At 33.5% G+C, this 21,717-nt stretch overlaps 1 protein-coding gene across 3 annotated transcripts in view; it reads right to left on the reverse strand.

The window, feature by feature from the left end:
• Positions 1 to 21,717, reverse strand: part of LOC111420551 (homeobox protein OTX2-A-like) — a 39,538-nt gene that overhangs the window by 4,143 nt on the left and 13,678 nt on the right. The window contains exons 1-7 of one of the 3 annotated variants that reach the window (XM_023053573.2): positions 20,405 to 20,467; positions 13,322 to 13,358; positions 7,696 to 7,856; positions 2,511 to 2,662; positions 488 to 651; positions 322 to 430; positions 51 to 260 (exon numbers count right to left, since the gene is read on the reverse strand). In XM_023053573.2, coding sequence (XP_022909341.1) covers positions 51 to 260; positions 322 to 430; positions 488 to 651; positions 2,511 to 2,662; positions 7,696 to 7,856; positions 13,322 to 13,347 — 822 coding nt within the window. In that variant the 5' untranslated portion in view covers positions 13,348 to 13,358; positions 20,405 to 20,467. The other 2 variants (XM_023053572.2, XM_023053571.2) reach the window with 2 other exon arrangements.

Consider the following 21,717-nt stretch of genomic DNA (forward strand, 5'->3'; position numbering starts at 1 on the left):
TTAGTTACGGTACTTGCAACTCTGTGACGCTTATTGATGTAGTTACTTACTCCGAATTGAGAATGTCCCATCGACGTCGAACTCAAATAATCCATATTGCTATAATAAGGGTAATTGTTGTAACAATTTGTTGTGGAATTCGTTGTTAATACTCCAGGTTGTGTTGTCCACGTACGGTGTTGGTCCAATGAAAACGAATCTATAGATGCTGGAGACCAAATACTTGAATTTCCAGCGTTGGTATAAGACGATGGCATTATCTAATAATAATGTAACAAAAAGAATTTAATAATTTCTTTTCAATAAAATCATCAAACTCACCGTTGGCGATGTTGTAGAACACGTCGTCGTAAATATTTGAGGTTTCGTATAATTTGGGCTATCACGAAGATGAGATGTAGTGTGGATTCCTGGTGAACTTGTCGATGATCTATAATAAAAACAAAATATGGATTAAAGAATTAAATATAAAACAAAAATATCTTACCCTGTACTGTTGTTGTTATTATTAGACACACTCGGTGATGTTTTTGCTAATGTAGTTGTCGTCGTCGTTTTACTTTTTATTCGCGTCGATTTTTCGATGGTTTGTTGTTGGTTTTGCTGCTTTTGTTGTTGTCTACATTTTGCTCTTCTATTTTTAAACCATACCTTAATAACATAAATAAAATACCTGGTTACATTTTTAAACATTTAAATAAAGATTATACATAAAATTATATAACTATATAAACCTTTTAAATATCAAGAGAAAAAACTGGAACATCAATGTAGGCACAATAGAAGTAAAATAAGGTTTCTCATTACGTCAGGAAAAGTTGTCGCCAGTATCGATTATTTGTTAAAAGTAACACAATACCTTCCGGACATCCGATAAATGCATTCAAGTAATTTGCAAGAACGAATTCCGAGTTTTAAAATTAATATCCTATGTATAGAATTGTTTCGTAGGTATAAGCTGTAGGAATCTCGTCAACGATGGCAAACAACAATAGTCCTAGAGAAGGGTTTGTATATGCATCTGTGTACTATAATGATATAGCTACTGCAACAGTAACGGCAGCAGCAGAACAACAAGCACAGAGGCGTTGACGTTTCCCTTCTCTCCAACAATAACAAAGGGTCAGTGCGATGTTTGCTTTACTGCTTGTCCACAGTATGGATTTACTGTGTTCCGTTCAATTAATAAAAACAAACTTTTGCTTAGTCATTTTCTAGTTGTTTATTTATTTTTATTTCCCCGAGGAAACAAGAAGTTTAAGATGAATAACTTTCATTCTGAAAATTTATTAATACTTCCTTATTAAAGTGATCGCACAATTTCATCACAAAAACCTTCAGCGTCTCGTTACAACTGGTTTTCACGATAAATTATACCATTTAGTATGGTTAAAAGCATTCCAAGACTTAGTATTTTGTTTTATGTAAACAAAGGTATCAAGTGTTTTGTGGTAAATGTTGTGTTGTATGCAAACTATAATATTGGATTTGAAATTTATTTGGGGTGAGAGTACAGATTGCAAACATAATCTGAGATGATTGAAGTAACTTAAGGTTACAGACAATTCAGTTAAGATAATTGACATCATTGTTATATCTAGCAGTGATCCGGATGTATCATACTCGATGAGATATACATCTCACTACTTGCTGATTTGCTATTAACTATTATTTATTAATTGCAATGACTCCCAATTGGCCCAAACATCTTATTTCATTATTAACTATCCACACCTCCTTCTTTTCAAAGTATTGGTAGATATGCCCATAATGCAATTTGGTAATCTTCTATTTCTTGTGAGCATTTCACTTGGTTTCTAATGAGATGCACCTGATGGTCTAATTATTTTCGAAATGAATCACCTTATTCTAATTTCTTTTCTCCACTATAATAGATTCTTTTAAGTAAGCAAAATACTTTAAAAAATATCAATTTTATTTCAACTCTTAGTTCCACTTACTATGTAATACTGAGTTGTTATTATCATTCTACTTTTGCTTCAGTACATAGACTATTCAAATTGTGCCTCTTACCACCAGTCTTTTTTCCTTTTAATAGTAACTAATGACCAGTCTCAGTGTTGAATGGTTCTTGAAATACATTTTATATTCACGGCCACATAGTAACGGTGTGGATATAATGCACAAGTTACAATAACGGAAGAGAGCGGGTGTGGTTCACGAACTCTCCCCAGTCGCCGTGGGGGTTGTACGTGACCACGCATCTCCAATCGAGTCTTACACAATTCGGCGGCCCCATTCACCAAGAACACTAAATGGATCACTTTCCAATGGTGTCGCGGTGATTTATCGTGTAGCATCGATGCTTTTAGACTTGGTTCCTCTCGTCTCTTGTAATGTACACGTACGGGGATGTTATATTATTTCCGATCTTTTATTATATTTTTTTTCTCGCTACAGACTGGTTTTTGTACAAATTTGAAAGTTGTAGTTAACGAAAAAAATATTTGAATAATTTCGGTTATAATTTTGATCATATACTATTTTACCTGTACTCTTGATTCGGGAAGATTGATTTTACTGGCCACATCATCCCTCATGAAGATATCCGGATAACGCGTTTTTAAGAATAATGCTTCTAATACGTCTAGTTGAGATCTTGTAAACGTTGTTCGTTCTCGTCGTTGTTTTCTTTGGGACCCTAAAACAAACAATATCAAAAGACATGAAAAGGAGTGAAGCGTAAAATAGCAGCTATTATAAATTATTTCAATAATATGTAGATATATCATATATTAAATAATCGGCTTAAAACAATTTTCCAAAGTGGATTATGTAGCATTATTTTATTATTCAGCGATTTAATTCAAATTAAAATTTTATTGCGTTATTTTGTTGAGTAGAGTTTACATTTTAAACCGATTTTGTCAGCCTATTGTTATCAAAAGAGAATATTGATGGATAGGTATATTTTTATCCAATAAACAATTTTTCATAAATACAAAAACTTGATTTTCTATTTTCATTAAGTAATATATATTTATATTTTAAAACTAAAACTATAAATTATATACATGTGATATTTCACGGACCGTTCAATTATTTATAAATAAAACATCAGCTCGTGCATTACCACAACACTTTTGAACAAAAGACTTTTGTTTCACGCCATTCCACAATTAGTCTGTTTTGTTGTTTAAATCAACGTTGTAGCTAACTACATAACAGCTAACTACTTCATTATTATTCAAATAAAATAATACAGACCTAAGGTTGCATGTAATTGAATGAGAAATTATGTTATAGATAAAAAATACTTCCTTTATAATATTTATTTATAACGTAGTATCTAAATATTGTATTTACAAAAACCGTATAAGAAAATTTTTGAAGTTTTTATATAAATCTTAGATTATCAGTCAAAAGATCTATTCAAAAGAACAGAATTTAACAAAGCTAATAAGCAGACTCAAAAGGCGTTGAAGGATGGTCTTCAACCATCCTGTTGGAACGTTCTGGTCTTCTGTGAAGAAATAAACGAATTTCAAACGAGATAAGCAGTCTAAATATTGTGCTATGAAGTTAAGGAATGGTTGCTATATGTTTAAAGTAGGAACTATTTAAAATGTTAAATGCACACTAAAACACATCACTATGTCTTGCTCACGACTACAAACAATAATTATACTATTTTTAATGGCATAAATAACTTTCAAATCAATGGCTTACATATTATGAGCTTTCTCACATATGGGGCAACTCGTTCAAATTAACGGGAGCATCTAACACATCTGAATTTAGGACTACAGAGATTATTTGCAACTTAAACGGAAAGGAATTGGCCTGGGTATGGCTTGAAAACTCCGTAAGAAACTAAGTTAGAAAATATAAATAATTGCATTTCCAAAAGTCACAAAATAGTATTCAAATTTGTGTGCATTGACTTTGTGGACCAGTTATAATTAAGTACTTTAAATACCGAAATAAGCTATTAATCAAAGCCTATGACGCTATATTTTGCTTCCAGAATTATTTGTAGACCTCGCAAACTCGACCCAAATGAAACGAGGGAAGAGAATATTTCCTCAAAGTGTTAGCGACTAACAATAAGTTGAATTACTAAAATGCATGGAAAGCCCGATAGACTTCAGTTATCAATAAACTTTCACGAATTCAACGAGTAGCTGGATTGGCAATCTCTGGTGCGATAAGCACAACATCAACTCTAACAAGGGGTGTTCTGCTTGGCCTATCTCCTTTGCATTTGCATATAGAGAAAGTGGCTAGAACTACCATTTGCAGGTTTAAGCAATCTGCTCAAAACTGCTCCGACATGTCTTACCAATGGGCTGCGCTAGACACTATATCAATACCGTCAGATTTGATGGGATTACTACCCAGTGATCCTAAGTGATTAAGGGTCGATACCAGATTATACTGCCTGAACGGCAGTCCTCGATCGAAAATGAAAATACTCTGGTTCAGGTAGATATTTGCAAGTACCAGACACTTCGGATTAAGCAAGCTTACAGCCTCGGTACGTACTGTAACGGTATCGGCTCTGGTTAATGACTGTAAAAGAACTTTAAATACAATGAGTTGTGGTAACAGAGTTTCTCTGATTTGGGTGCCAGATCATTCTGGAGTTACTGACAATAAAGCGGCAGATGAACTAGCATAGATAGCAAACATAGTATTGGACTGTGGGCTGAAGAGAGATTTCGCCTACTGTGCACCAGTTCTCCTGGAATGAGACACGCTAAGTTGTTTATTAACATCGCTACTGTCAAACCCGGGAATATTTTAGACTTGCTCGTAACAGCATTAAAGTTCTAATGGGTGTCTTTATTCTCAAATGGGTGTCCTCAAAGGATTTGAATGACTTTTCACCGAACAAGACATTAAGATTCGTTAATAGCATTGGACTGCACGGTGAAATTTGATAATGTTATCTAGCGGGGTATAATAGATCTTTATGGTCGCGGTGCAAGATTGGTTATTCGGCCTACCCTATTTATAATTTATGTTATATAATGTAATGTAAATCCACCCTAGAACAGCAGGAACATCCGTTGGATTTACCACAAGACGACTCGTAAATTTTTCTCTATAGAATAGTTGAATTTGCGATTTTTGATACAAACGACTGGAAATAATTCTTGCAGCAAGTTAAGTGCTTAAAGTTAAAGATACACTTTTGTTTCGTTTTCCTTTATAAAAGTTATAGTTTGTGCGTTAGGTGAAAAACTTTAAGGTAATGCGTTTTTTATGTTTCATATGAATCTCAGAAACGTGGTATAATTAAGACAACCCCTAAAAATCTTATTTTTGAAAATTATAAACTGACTTCTATATCAAATTAAAGCTTGAAAAATATATCAATCGTCGTTTTAATTTGAAACCGATTTCATCCAAAAAGTTATAAACAATCGTTGTTGTTAGGATTCTATCCACTCCTGCAAATCATCAGATGAGCAAGCTTACATACGGTTATATGCTGTGCTATATTTCAAGCAGAATCCTTCTATACGAGAGCAATTAAGTACAAGTCCATATCGTTCTCAATTTAATTGGATTCAAATAGCTAAACTATGTTAACCAAATTGTAATTCTATTTCGCTCACTATAAATAGGTAGTTATGCAATTAGAAAACATTCTATATTTAATTCCTTTTTTCAAATAAGATTAATACTTCGCCAATAGAAAGAGACCAATGTTCTTGCAAAAAATATTTGTACGGGTAGTAACAATTTGTCTTTATTTTTAAGTAATAATCTATTTTGTTTAATCGGAACACAACGGATTTGGTTGAGACATATTTTGCCACATTAATTTGATATAATATATGAAATGTATGTATACATGAAACGTCTAAGTTTGCACTTTAATTCCGATATACAGGTGATTTATTACCTCACCATCAAACTTTGACATATGATAGCTAATAGAATTACAAAAAAAAAATATTAATGAACGTATGTCCTATTTCAATTATTTAGGAACACTTTAACGTTTTCTGCAGCGAATTTATTAATGGTCAGTAAAATCAAACATTCAACAAAAACAAAATTGTCCTGGTAATATGTCAGTTTGCTGTAAAGTTTAATTATTACATACAAGAATAAACTCAAAATGTACGCTTATAGCACTGAAGAGTATGCTGATATAATTTTCGTGTATGGTCTTTGCAATGGAAATGCTCGACAGTCAGTACGAAAATATCAAGAAAGATTTCCTCAGCGTCATTTGCCATATTATTCAGTTTTTAGCGATTCTTTCAGAAGACTTCGAGAGACAGGTAATCCTGCTCCAGCAAAAGCTATTCGACCACTTGTAGTTAATGTAGAGGACGAAGAAGCTGTAATTATGCTGTCATTGATAATCCTTAACATGCCCAAAATAATGACTTCATTTCAAATGTTCTCTGTACAGATGAATCATAGTTTTACACGAGATGGTATAAATAATTACCATAATGAACATATCTGGGCATTACAAAATCCGCATGCGATTAGACCAAGGAAATTTCAACAACGTTTCAGCATCAACGTTTGGGGTGGAATATTTAACAACAATTTACTAGGTTTGCATGTACTTGATAGATGTAAATTACAGTTTTTTTTTTTAACAATACACTTTTTGATTTACTTGAACATATACCTCTTAATGTAGTTCAAAATATATGGTACCGAGTGGTTAAACCAATATTTTCCAAACAAGTGGATTGGTAATAATGGTCCATTTGCTTGGGTCAAATGAAACAAATTGTATATTAAGTGTCAAAATTTGATGGTGAGCTAATAAATCGCCCTGTATAACTTAAAAATGTTCTCCTTTGCATGGAAAGTTATGATACCATTTCCAGAATAAATCAAAAAGTGTAAGAACTGTGTACATAGTTTAAAAAGTCGAGAACAAGATTACGAATCAATTCCAAAAAAGAATTGCTAGTGCGAAAATATCTTTAGTATAACAGGTTGAAAATGTGCTGTTGGAATGAGAATAGTAATTGTTGTTGAACATGGACGAGAGTGATAAAAGGCAACAATTTTCCAGCCGCTCGGCATTTGGAAAGCAAACCATTCGCATGAAATCCGAAAATGCGATTAGCGATATAGAATAAAACTGTTGGGAGTGGCTTGTTCGTTCGTCCGTTCGTTGTATGTGTGCACACACAAAACCGACGAGCGGGTGGCAACGGTGACGGTGGCGGCATCGTCCCCCGACGTATTTGTTTATAATTCCATAAGCCCTGTTTGTGCGGTTAAACATATTTGTAATTGAAATTATTTATATATACGATAATCGCATATTTGGGTCAATTATTTTAAATTATACCGTTTCAATTAACGTTGCACGCCGCTCGTTCCCGTAATAATTAAAAAATCGATTTGCGACGCGTCCGATTTCACTCATATATTTTACTCCGTTTTAATGCGTTTTAATGTATCAATTTATAATAACGCTAAATTACGATAAACGGTATGTTAAATATTTATTGATGTGACGTTGAGCTCCCTCAAAATTCTCATTTTTCTTGATCACAATTGTATTACATTGTAATCAGTTTATTTATTAAATAATAAGATTAAAGTTTTTGAATCCCTTAATTTCAACAAATTATATTATTATTAATAACATAAATTTGATGTTTTTTACAAAGTATTTTCTTTTATATGTATACATAGACTATCGCTGTAAAATAGAATATAAAAAATGTATATAGTAATTACCCCCTGGGTAACTCATGGACGTGTGGAGTGCGTCAACTGGCAATCCATGTAACCCTAGACCAGGAACTGGATACGGTCCGGACTTCAAGTAAGCCATACCGGAGGGATTTCCAGGACAAGTTGTACCAAATCCGGGAAATGACAAATCGTTTTCTGGGCATCTGAAACAGTGGATAGAAACAAAATAAATACAATGTCAAAACTTTGTAGTTTTCTACAAATAAAGTAGCAATGTTTTAAAGATGTAATACCAATATATGAAAAGCATACAACCACACGAGAAAATTTAGTTTTAATAGTAAAGTGATATCAATTTAAATATAATTTTGTTCAACATAACCATAAGCAGTATTAACGTTTTGTCTTCAAAGTATCTGTAAATCTGAACTTGTTGGTTTTAAGTTATTTGCGTGGTAAAAGAAGTTATTTTTGTTTCATATCTATCAATAAATGTAATTTTGTCAGTAAATCTGATTATGGCTTTTAAAAACGTCGTGTGCACCTTAAATTGTCCTCGAAAACATTGCTGAATGGTGCATACTTAACTCTGACAATAGGACCTAAACCAAGACTTGTAATGTTATGTGGAAGAAAACCTACGAATTTAAAAAGTTATAGGTACTTACTTAGAAAGACACACTCCAGAATACGAAGTATTTCATGAGCCTTATGCAGTATTTAAGTTAGATCGTTATGAGTGACTTGGTAATGGGGAATTACTAGCGTTGTATCTAGATCAATCGTGTCCAAATGAGACTATTAATCTGGTTATTATTAAAATTTGCATTAAATCTTTTGAACACTGTTTATCTTAAACGGTTTTGTGCTACACATCACCTGCCACCCTTCTCAATTCATACAAGCTTCTGCGATGTTATCTAGATCTCTGGTTAGAACTGCTCTCTTTGGTGACTTTAAAATAACAAAACTTCTAGCTTCGTGCTGTGAATCACCAGGAAATTACAGTAATTTTATCAACGATTTAAGGTTCAAGTCCAATTTTGACTTATATTATTCATATAATAATAAAGTAAGTTATTGATCTCAATATTTTGCTCTATATTACGGCGAGTTTATAGAGTTCTGAATAAACGAGTTCTCAAAGTACATCAAGGACAACTGTACTATTTGAGTACTAAAGAAATATATTTGTGATATTCCTATCAATGAATGCAGATTACTCTAAGAAAAGATACCGTATGGTGCATCGATGGTGTGGTATGATCGGAATACTAGGGTCGTACTTTTTCGAAGAAAATGGCCGTATGGTGCAACGACTGAAGGTAGGAAATGATGACTTGTAGTTGCACGATGGAGCAATATGTCATACTGTGTGATTTCTCATGGCTACTCTAAGAAAGATGATTCCTGGACAACTTGTATCTCGACTACCATACTTAATCAGCCTTGATTTCTTCTTATAGAGATATTTGAAGGCTACGGTTTTTGCAAATAGATTTCAAACGCTACAAGGTTTAGAAGATAACATTACTCAAAAAATCAGAGCGGTAAACCATAGATACTGCTCCGAAACGTGGTTGTTAAAACATAATTGTTGTAAAACGCATTACATATTCAATAAAAATATATGTTTTTCAGTTTAGTCGTTTCATTACGATAACCATAATAATACTCTAAAAGCCGTCAATATCCATTACGTCATCTTGTTAAATCTACTCGGATGTTTGAATTCCGCATCACCATACAACTGACCAACCGATATTGCAACACATTCGGTACAATGTCATCGGTACACCCTTAAACCCTGGGCTTGTTGTTACAACCAAGATGTGGATTTACTTTAAGTTCGTCTTAAATTAAATTGGACAGCACAAGGATCAAGGGGTTTCCCAATTTAAGTGCTCATCCACTGCCAACAACGAAGTCGAATCACCTGTATACTGAACCTCAACCAAATGAAGAACAAATCGAAACACTCCGAACAGACTAAATGTTCTAAAGAGCTCCTGAATAAAGACGCTTTCCTTGAGTCAGGAACAAGATGTTGTTTACCATAAAGTTCACAGTGATAATGGATTTTATCGTTAAGAAATTGAAGAACACACCGTCTTTTATTTTTAATCCCTCGTTAATTCGATTGCATTTGTATTTAAGCGAATGGACGCGCAGACATCCGATTATTGCGATTGAATGGCTCGTTATTTTTTGGCAACATAATCAGATAATGTTACTTGAAAAAGGGACAGACAAAGACGTCGAAACATGAGATAGATGGGAATGACCAAAGACATGTCACATCTGAGTTCAAATCTGTAATGGAAATAACATAGAAGGATGTCATTCAACTGATCAACATTTACACTGCAAGAAATGTGCAGGAAAATAGAAAAAAAATCAATCATATTATTTCAATAATAATATTTTGTGAGTTTACCAAAATTTAAAGCCCAACAGGTTATTGTGTGTTGCAAGATCACTTCGAATTCTGTCTCGGTAATGAAAAGTATATTTCAAGTAATGGATATCTGGGGTCAAGTTCTAAGAAAACAATCGTTGATGCGGCAAAGAAATGTCACGGTTTTTCTATTTTAGCGGACAAAACGTCTGACATACTAGGAAAAAAGCAATTGTCCATCGGTATTCAACATATTGTCTAAAACCATATAAAGCCAAAGAACAAGTCTTAAGAGTTCGACAATTAGAAAAGCTTAACGCACAAACATGAGTAAAAAAAAATTAAATGAAGTACCCAAGCCAAGTTTATTTTGCATCTTACTACAATCCAGAGTGTAATGAAGCTAAGAATGAAATCTCATCAGCTATATTTGACAGCATTGCAATCAAACTGCCCTGTTTCATGGTCATAATAGCAAAGTACACGATAATGTTTTTTAATGTATTAGCATTAATTTTCTTAATACAACACAAACTGTATGATTGATATAATTTTATTCTATGCAACATTTTTGTGAAGAAGCTGACACACAGGTACAACATAACATTTCTTGACGCTATGTAGAAAATTAAATCTTTTTCCAGCAGTAGTAGCAGTACTGTAACGAGTTTTCTGCCAACGATTCCATTGAAAGATATTTTAGTATGACTAATTAGAAACTGAACGGACTGTGCTAAGAAGCTGAAGAACATCAATGTTTTTATTTCTTTCTGGCAGATACCGAATAAAAGGACACCACATCAAGATTAATAAAGCCGTTCATCAGTTTTCACTTTGTAAATGATCCATAAAATCATGAGTATCATCATCGATAAGATACACTGTTTCAATGTTTTTATATGATCTGCTGGAGATAATGTCGCCGTCATGCTCAACGATCTTCAATGTAGGAAAAGTTGACTTAATAGAGTTTTGTTCACAGCTCAAATATGTTGTTATCTTCGATGACGAAATATTGCATCTATTATTATGATAATCGTGGATTTGTATTAACTTTAGAGCAAAATCGTGCAAGTGGATTGAACCTTTTTCACCTTTTTAAATAAATAAGTAATAAATGAAGAATAACCATAAAGAGGTTTCAGCTATAAAATTTCGACCAAATTGAGTTACCGGAACTGGCAATTTCTCCTGAAGTCATATTTTGAAGTATTTAATATTTGTTTATAATAGATGTTTTGCAGATATAGTTAGTGCCATACAAAAAAGTGTGAAAAAGTAGAGTGTACTTAATTGACACCGTAAATATGGATCTTTTTTAGTAAATTATATGAATGAATTCATTTTTTTAAATATGCAACAGCTCATAGATCCACCCCATGATCTACCTGATCTTAATCACATCTTATCTCCCCTAATTAGCACAACTATTACTTCGACAATGTGCACCGGCAAAGTATAAGAAGATTATTCACCCTCTCCTTCACCTTCCACCCTACAATACCCTATATTAATACAAATGAACCAGACGGACTTAATTTTTAGACAACTCTGTAGTACGCCGACACATGTCCACGATCAAAGCTACTCTTCACTAAATAGAGCACGGTAAAGACCGTACTAAAGACCATCTGCTGTCATCTATCAATTATCATCGGGTACCTAAAAACCAACTCGTTAGCGTTCTTCCTAAACCTCCCCCAATTTGCTTTATTTGCAAATCTCGTACGGACTTAAACGGCGTAGCTCCTCCCGTATCACCCTAAAAGCATCTGAGGCTAATGGTCGGCATCATTAACTTTATCAAGAGAGCAGGATCACGATGCGGATAATTTGATTGTATCTTCTACCCTTGTTTAAAGAATTTGAGGAGTTATTAAAGATGGAAAAAATCAACCTGAAAAGTGTTTAAAAGCGGCACATTTTCAAAGTAACAATGTATCCATTCAATTTTAGAATCTAATCGAGCATGTACGAGCAACAAACAACCTTGATCTTCTGGGAATCCCAACATTTTCTGGATATTTGCTTTTCACTTTGTTCGGAACGGTTCCTTACTGTCTGCAAGGGAAGATGCCGAGGTCAAACTGAATGGGATTTGGAAAAGATAAAGGCTTTTCTGAACGAAATATAGCTGGTTACTAAGGAAGTTTGAAAAAGGAATGGTTTTCAAATGCAATAACAAAATAATAAAAAAAGCTTTGTCTTTAAAATCTTCAGATTATGACAAAAGTGGTAACAATTTCGGATTTAATCTGAAAAAAAGGAGATTGAAAAAAGTTATGATGGGGGTTGGTATAAAAGTGGATTGAACGGTTTGACGTGTGAGTTTATACATATATTCCCAAGCCAATTGCCCCTTTTTAAAAAAGAGAAATAAAAAGGGCTATACAGAGAGTAAAAGGAATCAAAGTCCGATCCGACGGTGGCGTCCAATTTCATCAGCTTGTCCCCGATTCCACGTTTCCCCTCGTCGATGTCGTCCTCATTGTCCTTGGCGATGGCACCGGGATCAAATTTCGACCGGTACCGGAGTCACACCTTAAGCGTCGTCGAAGGCTCTTAATCCCCAGGTACAAAGGGTACGTCATACCATGCCAGATTAAGCCAGATTATAATACGTTTTAAACAAGTAATATTAAGAATCGTAGTTTTTCCAGTCTGCAGTGACCTGAATATTAGAAGACATCTTTTCTGGTTACCTGAATCTAGACGTTTATAAATTTTGGATTACGGTGGGTGAATCGAGTTGAGTACTTTTTCTTTCCTTTTTTAGAAAGTCCAAATAAAGGTATTATGTAAATGAATTTTTTTCTTTTAAACTGCCTTTGTGATTATAACAAAAAGATAACCGATTCCTCCGGCCAATTAGGGTGGGCGGAATCGATGAATGCATAAAAGGGTGCGATAATAAAAACAATAAACAGGGTGAGGCACGCGCCGCTAATAGAGTTGTCTAGTCAGAGGATAGAGAGGAGGGTCCTTATCTAACACCGCACTCTTGCCGGCAGCCCTCCGATGACCATCAACAGCCCTGTTATGTACTTTGCCACTGGAGAGTTGAGATAACAACCGTAAAAGATTAGGGTCGGGTAACTGTTTCACCCCGGGACGACAACGTACAAATCACTACACAACAAACGTCCAAAACCTATAAACACTAATTTACCTTGGATCACCACAAATAAATAATCACTACCTGTATTTAAGTAATTTGATAAATTAATTAACTTTGAATATTAATTTGAAGATGATGGTTTTAGTACTTACCCAGATGTGAGACTGTTTGGCCACATTTACTTCCCGTCTGAAAGTAATAAAAGAAATATATAGTTCACAAAAAATTAAAATCGAAATATTACAACTTTATAAAATGATTTTATTTAATAAATGAAAGTATTTAATTTATATTTAATATTTAAATCTGTATTTTATATTTACAAATAAACTATACAGAAAATGATGTTTGTAGAATAATATGACGTGTATTGAATATGTTTGGTCAGTGCTCTTGTTGAAAGCTCGCGGCATTTATCGTCGGTTTAATAAAGCTCAACTTACAAAAGCGACGGTTCGAGTGGTGGTAGGCAGCGTGTCGTTTTATTAGCTAGCCAAATGCCAAATGAACATGCCTACAAGTGTTGTCCCATTGTGCTCGATCGTTCTGGCGCGCTCCTCCACTTTCGGATTAGCGGTCTGGTTCTATATTAGAATTTCCCGAGGATTACTTTTTCCTCGATGCTCATTCAACGACCCGCCAACTCACCAACCCTTCGCCGCAAACGTATATTAAATATTTCGTCGGAGTGAACAGTCAACATTTCAGTGCTCTGTTTGCAAAGAAATGAATGTAGGAATAAGAGGAATGTTTAATAACGTTCCTTTCATTAAAACTTTTTATGCAAACCTTTTTTTTTATTTATTTTATTTAAAATTTTTATGAATTCAATCATAACTTAAATAGGTGATATGAGGACTTGATTTAGAAGAATTTTTATAACAAAAGCTACAAATTTTTTTTTGAAACTATCTTAGAAACAAGAAAAGAGCAGCACAGGAAACACAACAGATAACATAAAAAGGAACACGTTTTCGCACACGATTTGTTTGATATGCCTTTGGATAATAGCTTTCAAACAGATTTAGAAGACATGAAATTGAAAACAAACAATTTCAACATTAGTAATAAAAGAACATCATCAGAATTGATGATAACGAATATTAAAAATCAAAATGAAAACAGACTTTGTCTATCAAAGCAATCTCTATGCTATGCAAAGAGTTAAGATACTAATTCTAAAAAGAGGGCAACTTTTAGCTTTCATTGGTATTGATCAATTTATCATTTCTAGTCTTATCTGTTGTCTTCTAGCAACCATTTAGACTTTCCTTTAGTTTTCCAAACAATGTCAAAAGTTCGGTTTGATTCAATTTTATCAAATACATATGTCAGTTACAATGTATTTGATAAAAATAATTTAATTATAACCAATGATTTATCAACTAAACATTAAATTTGAAAAACTTTACAGGAAAACCAGAAGCTTGAGTGTAGACGAATTAAGATACCGTTCAAACCCCGAATTTTAATCAAACATTACAATAAAACGAAAAGTGGCTACAAATTGTGGTGTCTTGCAGACTAAAAGGCATATATTATACATTTTGACGTTTACCAAAGGAAGGATGCTGAAATTCCTAGAAAATATAAACAGATTGACCTAGGAGAGGGAGTAGTTCTGAAATTAACAGAAAATCAATGGTGCAAAGGAAAAATGATTTATTTTGGTAACTGTTTTACATTTATGTATTTGCTTATTAGATTTTAGTTAACTGCTAATTAGAAAAACTATATTGGATATGTTTGGTCAGTGCTCTTGTTTGATATACTTTTGTTTGAGGTGCTATAAAATACTTCAAATGATGTTGGCTATTTCAAGTGGAGAGATAATAAAGTTGTGACCTTTCCAAATCAAACCATACTTGTCAATAAAAAGCAGAAAGACGGAATATCAATTAGTATTCCTTGCATTGATATTGTCAGCGACTATAACAAGAATATGGATGGAATAGATCATGCAGATCAGTTGTGATCTATTTATGGACTAAGTTAAGTATTAGAAACAAAGAACCTCTAAGAATTGTAGTAAAAAAAAGAAAAGCGGATTATTCACGCCAACCCACGCCAGATTATTTGACTATAGACTATAAAAATCGGTAGAATACGGGCAGAAAGACTACGGTTGATAGCCCTTTTAGACCAACTTTGCACTGAAGATGCCAGGTGAGATCTTGGGGAAACGTCTGCCCCTTTCCAAAGGGAACCAACAGGAAGAACGGATGAAATCTCGGATCGACCACAACATCACATATTTTTCCATCCGTGAAGCACTACGCATTACCATTTATTATTGATATATATACAATTTTTTTTATGTTGTAATTATTATTTGTTGGCGTGAATAAATTTTGTTATCTTTCTCTCTCTCGGTAGAATACCAGTTTTAATTTAAATAAAACTAGAAAATTCTGAACACATTTTTTTGTCTTTTTTATATATTCAGGCAAATAAGGCTTAATGATTTGGCTTCAAATATGGATCGTACTTCTTGTAGCAAACTGTTCCAACATTTGAGCTAAGCTGTTCCATCGAGTTTTACAGCCTAAAATAATATTGAATTCTATGCAGTGTAATATAATTCTGGACAACATTATTTCTTAATGTAAATAACTTTACGATCTGTATTTGTTCATTGTCTTCATTTAGATCAAAACCACCGTCTTCAATATTGTTAATGTCGTCTTCACTACTACTTATGTTGCCATCAGTTTCACTGTTTTTATAATTTTTGTCTATCTTTAGAACAAATTACGGCAATCACTGCAAGTTGAATGCCATGACCAAAACACAGTTACTGCAGTTGTCGGGTATATCAATTTTTCCAATTAGCTATGGAGGTTTTCAACGAATGTTAAGATACAACAACGACTTTTGTGTTTCGGGCGTTGTATTTCGACAGTGGAATTGTCAAATATATCAATACATTTTGAAAAAAATTTAATTTTGAATAGTTGATGTAGAAATTGGTGTATTCTGAAACCCCCTTGCTTCATATCCTTTCCTTAAAGCCCTAGACGCAATAAAAGCTCTAAATGGGACTCCATCTAATGCTACTATTCGAGCGATGACAGCATCTAAAGAGTTATCTTCTTGATTGGCATCAATAAGGAAGTAATTCATTAGTCTCCTTTTTTGTTACAATTTGGGAAAATTAGAAAGAAGAAGTAGTAAATATGCTAGGGTGGATTTTACGCTATGTTTAACGTGTATTAACGTTATTAATTTACTTCAAATTGTTGGACAGGTACACGAACAAGCAGACTACTAACTTAAAGCATCGGTAAATCCAACGAACCGACAAACATTGCAAGTCGTAATTCGTTCCCCTATTAATGTAAATATTTCACAAGCCACGTGAAAAGTTTTGTCAGCCGGTCATCCATTAGCTACAGTTGAAGCCTTGACGTGTTGTCGGCTTATGACTAGTTATCGTTATACTTTAATTATTTTTGCGGAAATTCGGAAATTTTTAAATTACGGTACTTCTTAATGATCCTAGGACAAAATTCGTTCTAATGCTGATGCCATTTTCATTGTCAGACAAGTTATTGAAAAAGTAATAGTGTCTAACAAAGTAGATTTCGTCTGACTCGTTAATCTAACCAAACCGTTAGACGAATTGTAAGTACGGATGACATCATGAATATCATTAAAACAATAGTAGAAATCAACACTGGCAACGCAACAATAATTAAAAGTAATATACAAACATCAGAGCAAATGGATGTACAGAGAGGCATCCGACAAGGCGACAGCCTCAGCTTCTTATTATTTAATCTACAAATGAATAGAATAATAGACCAACTAAATAAAATGAGCTATGGTTATATATGAGTTGGCATAAAATCAAGATTGTGTGCTATGCAGACGACGCTGTCCTATTGGATGATATTGAAGATGGCCTACATTGATTAACACAGGCTTTTAACATTGCAGCTGACGAATTAAATATGGAAATCTTGGTAAGCAAGACCAATAGAATGACAATAGCAAGAGAAAACCCTAGATACGAAATAGTAATTAATAACAAGATCATCGAACAAATATCAGAATATAAATAAGTCAACAAGGCGTCTAGAATCGCTGGTGTATGATGATCGCTGACCTATGAGGACATAAATATGCGGGGATGCAGTGGAGACGTCAGAATAAAATGAGCGTATCGAACAAATGCGATAAAAATCCTGACAACAGTAACGGGTAATTCGCTGATGAATAATCGTAGAACCAATATTGGAGTTGAGTTAGATTCCAAGTTGATTATGATGGGTATAGGCGAGAAGGAGAAATAGGAACGAGCATATATCTGGGATGGATAGCAATAGATTGGTCAAGATCCACCAGGATCCCAAGATGCATGTTGTACCCATTTGTAGAGTTATCGTTAAGAAGGAGAAAGAAAACGCCAAACAATGCGCACATTAATGCACAGTACATCAACACTCCTACACCTTTGCAACTGCTGATGATCAAGTTGTGATTGCACAGGATATTGATGATACTGAATATATGACAAGCAAACTAATTGAGGAATATGATTAGGATCTGCATCCTAATAATTCAAATTTTTCTTTGATCAAATCTAAATCCCTAACAAGATCGTTTAGCTGTAATTGATCAATCAAATATGCTTCTGTACTAGTTACAGTTATGTCTTGCAATTCCTCTCCACTAGAACAATCACTATCTTCTTCAATAGAACTCGACTTGATGAACTCTAAGATCACTTCAGTAATAAATTTCAGAGGAATAAGACAGCGGCATATTTTACAGAAAGTTTCGTTTTTAGAGTTTCGTAGTGTTTCTAAAAATAGTGGCGTTATACCAACCCCTCAAATCAAGAATCTTAAAGTTCAATTTTAAAAGAAGCTTTATAACACTCTTCAAACAATTGGAATATTAACTTTTTTCACTGTTAGAAGTAGGCAGAAGTAGGTAATATAACAAATAAATTTGAAGAATTTACACAAACGCGCGGTATTTTGTATATTTAATTCTAACTACTAACAATTGTTGCGTTTAAGCAAAGTAAATCACTAACAATTAGTTAAATAGATGGTACAATGCGATTTAACATCTTTTGAAGTTAATTAGGAAAGAAATTGAGTTAACATAATGAGTTTTTGATGAAATGTGAACTGTTAATTAAATAATAGACAGATTTACTTTACACTGACGTGCCAAATATAAAATCATTTGGATCTATATTTTTGTTATAAAACCCACTTCCTGTACCCACTTTCAGATAGCTTGATATCTATGATTTATGACGTCATATCAAAATACAAATTTAGCATACTAAAAATGTCCTGATTCCATTTCTATGTTTAATCAAGTTATGAACTTTTATCACCTCAAAATTAGTTATTTTTGTGAATTTAGATATATTATTTTATTTGATCAACCGAAAGTTTTTCATCTCAATAGTTTTAACGATTTCATATTCTTCTAATAATGTATAAATTTGTACATGATTCTTTTTCTTCTTAATTCTTGAATAATTACAAACAAATTATATTCATTCGTGAAGGATTAATAATTTGAAAGAGAGAAATTTATGAAAGTGAAAGTTGTCGGCTAGATATATAGATCGTTTTTCGTAATACGACGGAGCGCCTATTTACGCGCTGGAACAACAATGGTTCGGGTCTTTTTAAGCCGATTAAAATTAGGATAATGAGCTGGAAAGATTAATTCCAAAGTTCCACCTTTATTATTGTTTCCAAACCGTCCGGACCCGGCAAATCCGCGCCTCGCAACGAACGTTGCTAGTTTGTTAGCGATGCCACGCTATTTTTTAAGCTTTTTTATGCTGTCAGTAGTTTTCGCTCGCACTAAATACTTTTATAGTTACACAAAAAATAATCCCTTACCAAACATTACAAAAGAAAAAATATAAACATCCTCTTTGTTCTTTGTTATTAGAAAAATATAGTAATTACAAGTTTGCGATACCTTTTTTTTTAAATCAGTAACTAAAATTTCGTATACAGGTGGTGCAATAATACGATACAAATTTGTATTTTCACTTGAGTTCCTTTTACCCCTCGAAGAAACCAAATCAATCGAGCATCCTCTTAACTTTTGTAATAGACGGGAAGAAGGACGATGTCGGTGAGGAGGAGGTGGATGAGAATGACGGTTTTGAAGGAAAGAGAGAAGAAGACGAAGTCCCCTTTGTGGCAAATTCGCCCCAAAATGTACGAAGGAGGATCATTAGAGCGGACGCAGACTTCAGCTTCGATGTTCACCGCCCTCATCAAACTTTCAACCCCCCTTTTCCCCGACTTCAATCCGTCGGAAATATTGAAAGTTATTGAGAGGCGGAGAAACTCACAATGGCGGTCGTATCGTTTTCGAGAGCTTTTCAGAGCCCCGTTTTACTGGATCAAGTGAGCGTTATGAAGATGAATAGTCAAGGATGTGCTTCAATGCCTTCGCATATATACATACATCTGTATACTTTAATTTTCAAATTTATGAGAGTTTTTTTTTGTATAAAAATAAGGAAAAAGTTCATTTCATTTAAAAGAAATTATGGATTAAATCTGTTTTTCATATGAAATTCTTTCTAACGGTAAAGAAAACAGCTTAACTGCAAAACTTACCCCGGTTTTTGTAAAGAATACCAAAAGAGGTATGAATGAAGAGACAAGAAAAGTAATTTCTCGGTGTTAACCACAAAGAAGAAAGGTTTCTTTTTCGGTTAGTTATTTGTGGTACTAGGAAATTCAAAATTCTTTCTTTACGATTCTGGGAAAATAACGGAAAACAATTTTTCAAACAAAATGTGCCGAAAATTTATTGTTATTATTAAATTTAGTGTTAATTAGTTGAAAGATCAGAGGTCGTGATAATTAATTAATTACTTAATTTATATCCTGATTACTATATCCCTAATCAATAATAATCTACAATAACGTCAAATCTCATCCCATTATGTAAATTAATAATATAATTAAGTGATTTAGTATGATTTAATGACTAGTTATAAATTATAACATCTAATACCGTCAATATAAATGTTCTAAAAGTTTTCAATTTACCGCCGGATTCCAATTAGAATAGAATCTTTCTACATAGTATCAATAAACTTTAACTTATAACTTATAAATAAAGAAAAAATTGAACCAACTAAGTACTACTTACAGTATGCTGATAATACCATTACTTATTGGATAATGTAGAATAATACAAAAAGAAATGATCACAACACAAGTTCTAAATTTTACCTTCAAAGACATAATTACGTCACTGTTTCACTTCTCAAAACTTTAACGATGTTTTCAAATCAAGAAAACTAGACGTTGTGTTCAGTTCTAAGGGCGTTTCGGTACTGAACGCGACTCGACCGAAACGGCATCGGTAAATCCAATATAATCATAATATAATGATAATACCCTCTATAGGATTCGTGGATTTGCTCGGCGACTAATCGTCTTATACGAATTTTTCTAATCCGGATCAAGACTTGCAGACGAACCCGGATAGGCGTTCTCGAAAATTGTAACACCTTTATACGACACGGTATCATTCGAGCCAACAAGAAACCTCTATTTAACTTCTATTTTATGAAACGACAGCAGGAAATTCTCTTCCCACGGCCGACGGCCAACGAACAGTTCTGCGAAGGGCCCAAGCTAGATGAAACAGTGGTAATGTGAAGTGATGTATCATATGGACTAGTTCCCAGGGGATTACCACGTCTTCCTTGACTTTAACAGAGTTTTGTTATGCTTTCCTGCAGTTAAATTATTTAGTTAATTTGTTACCTTTAGGTTACTACTTAAAATAGAATCAAAAATAAACTTCAAAAGGTATTAAATAACTTGAATTAAACGTTAAGATGGACAATATCCCTTTTTATGTAGGTACAAATAGTTTTGTACGAAAAGCTTCTTTGAATTTTTATGCCATCCATATAATTTCATCACAATCATAATTTTCATCTAAAAACGTTATCGTTATAGCAAAAAACATCGATATCTAATCGAATTGAACTTCCTCATAACCTAAATTTTAAACAAGAAATTTAACATTAACTTAAAAGTCTTTATCTAATTTCGATCAAAACTAAAGAAAATAATCAAATCGTTGATTTTCATCCGCTTAATTCAACATGAATCCAAGAAATTTGAGTGGGTAGACGCTGATCCATGAAAATTTATCAAAATCTTAATTTATGTTGAATACATAATGAGAAAGGTATTGCACGAATGGAATAAAGGAATCCCAATTGCGAGCAATTACAATACTGAGATATACAGACGATACAACTTTGATAACTGCATCAGAAGAGGAAATGCGACTGAGAGTAATGAATGTGATTAAGATTAAGATTAACATTGATCGTCGATCGTTCTGAAAGATCGGATGCTCTACACAGATTTCAAATCGTAGACCAGATCATGTACTGAGGCTCATATGTTGATAACACATGTTCAAGTGAGACCGAGATCCGAAGAAGAATAGGACTGAATGGAGTTGAAACGTGGACAATTAAAGCAGGGGTGCTGGAGGCCGATGCTCCGAATTCCAAAGACAG

The sequence above is a fragment of the Onthophagus taurus genome, chromosome 1 (assembly GCF_036711975.1).
Source record: "Onthophagus taurus isolate NC chromosome 1, IU_Otau_3.0, whole genome shotgun sequence".
Lineage (NCBI taxonomy): Eukaryota > Metazoa > Arthropoda > Insecta > Coleoptera > Scarabaeidae > Onthophagus > Onthophagus taurus.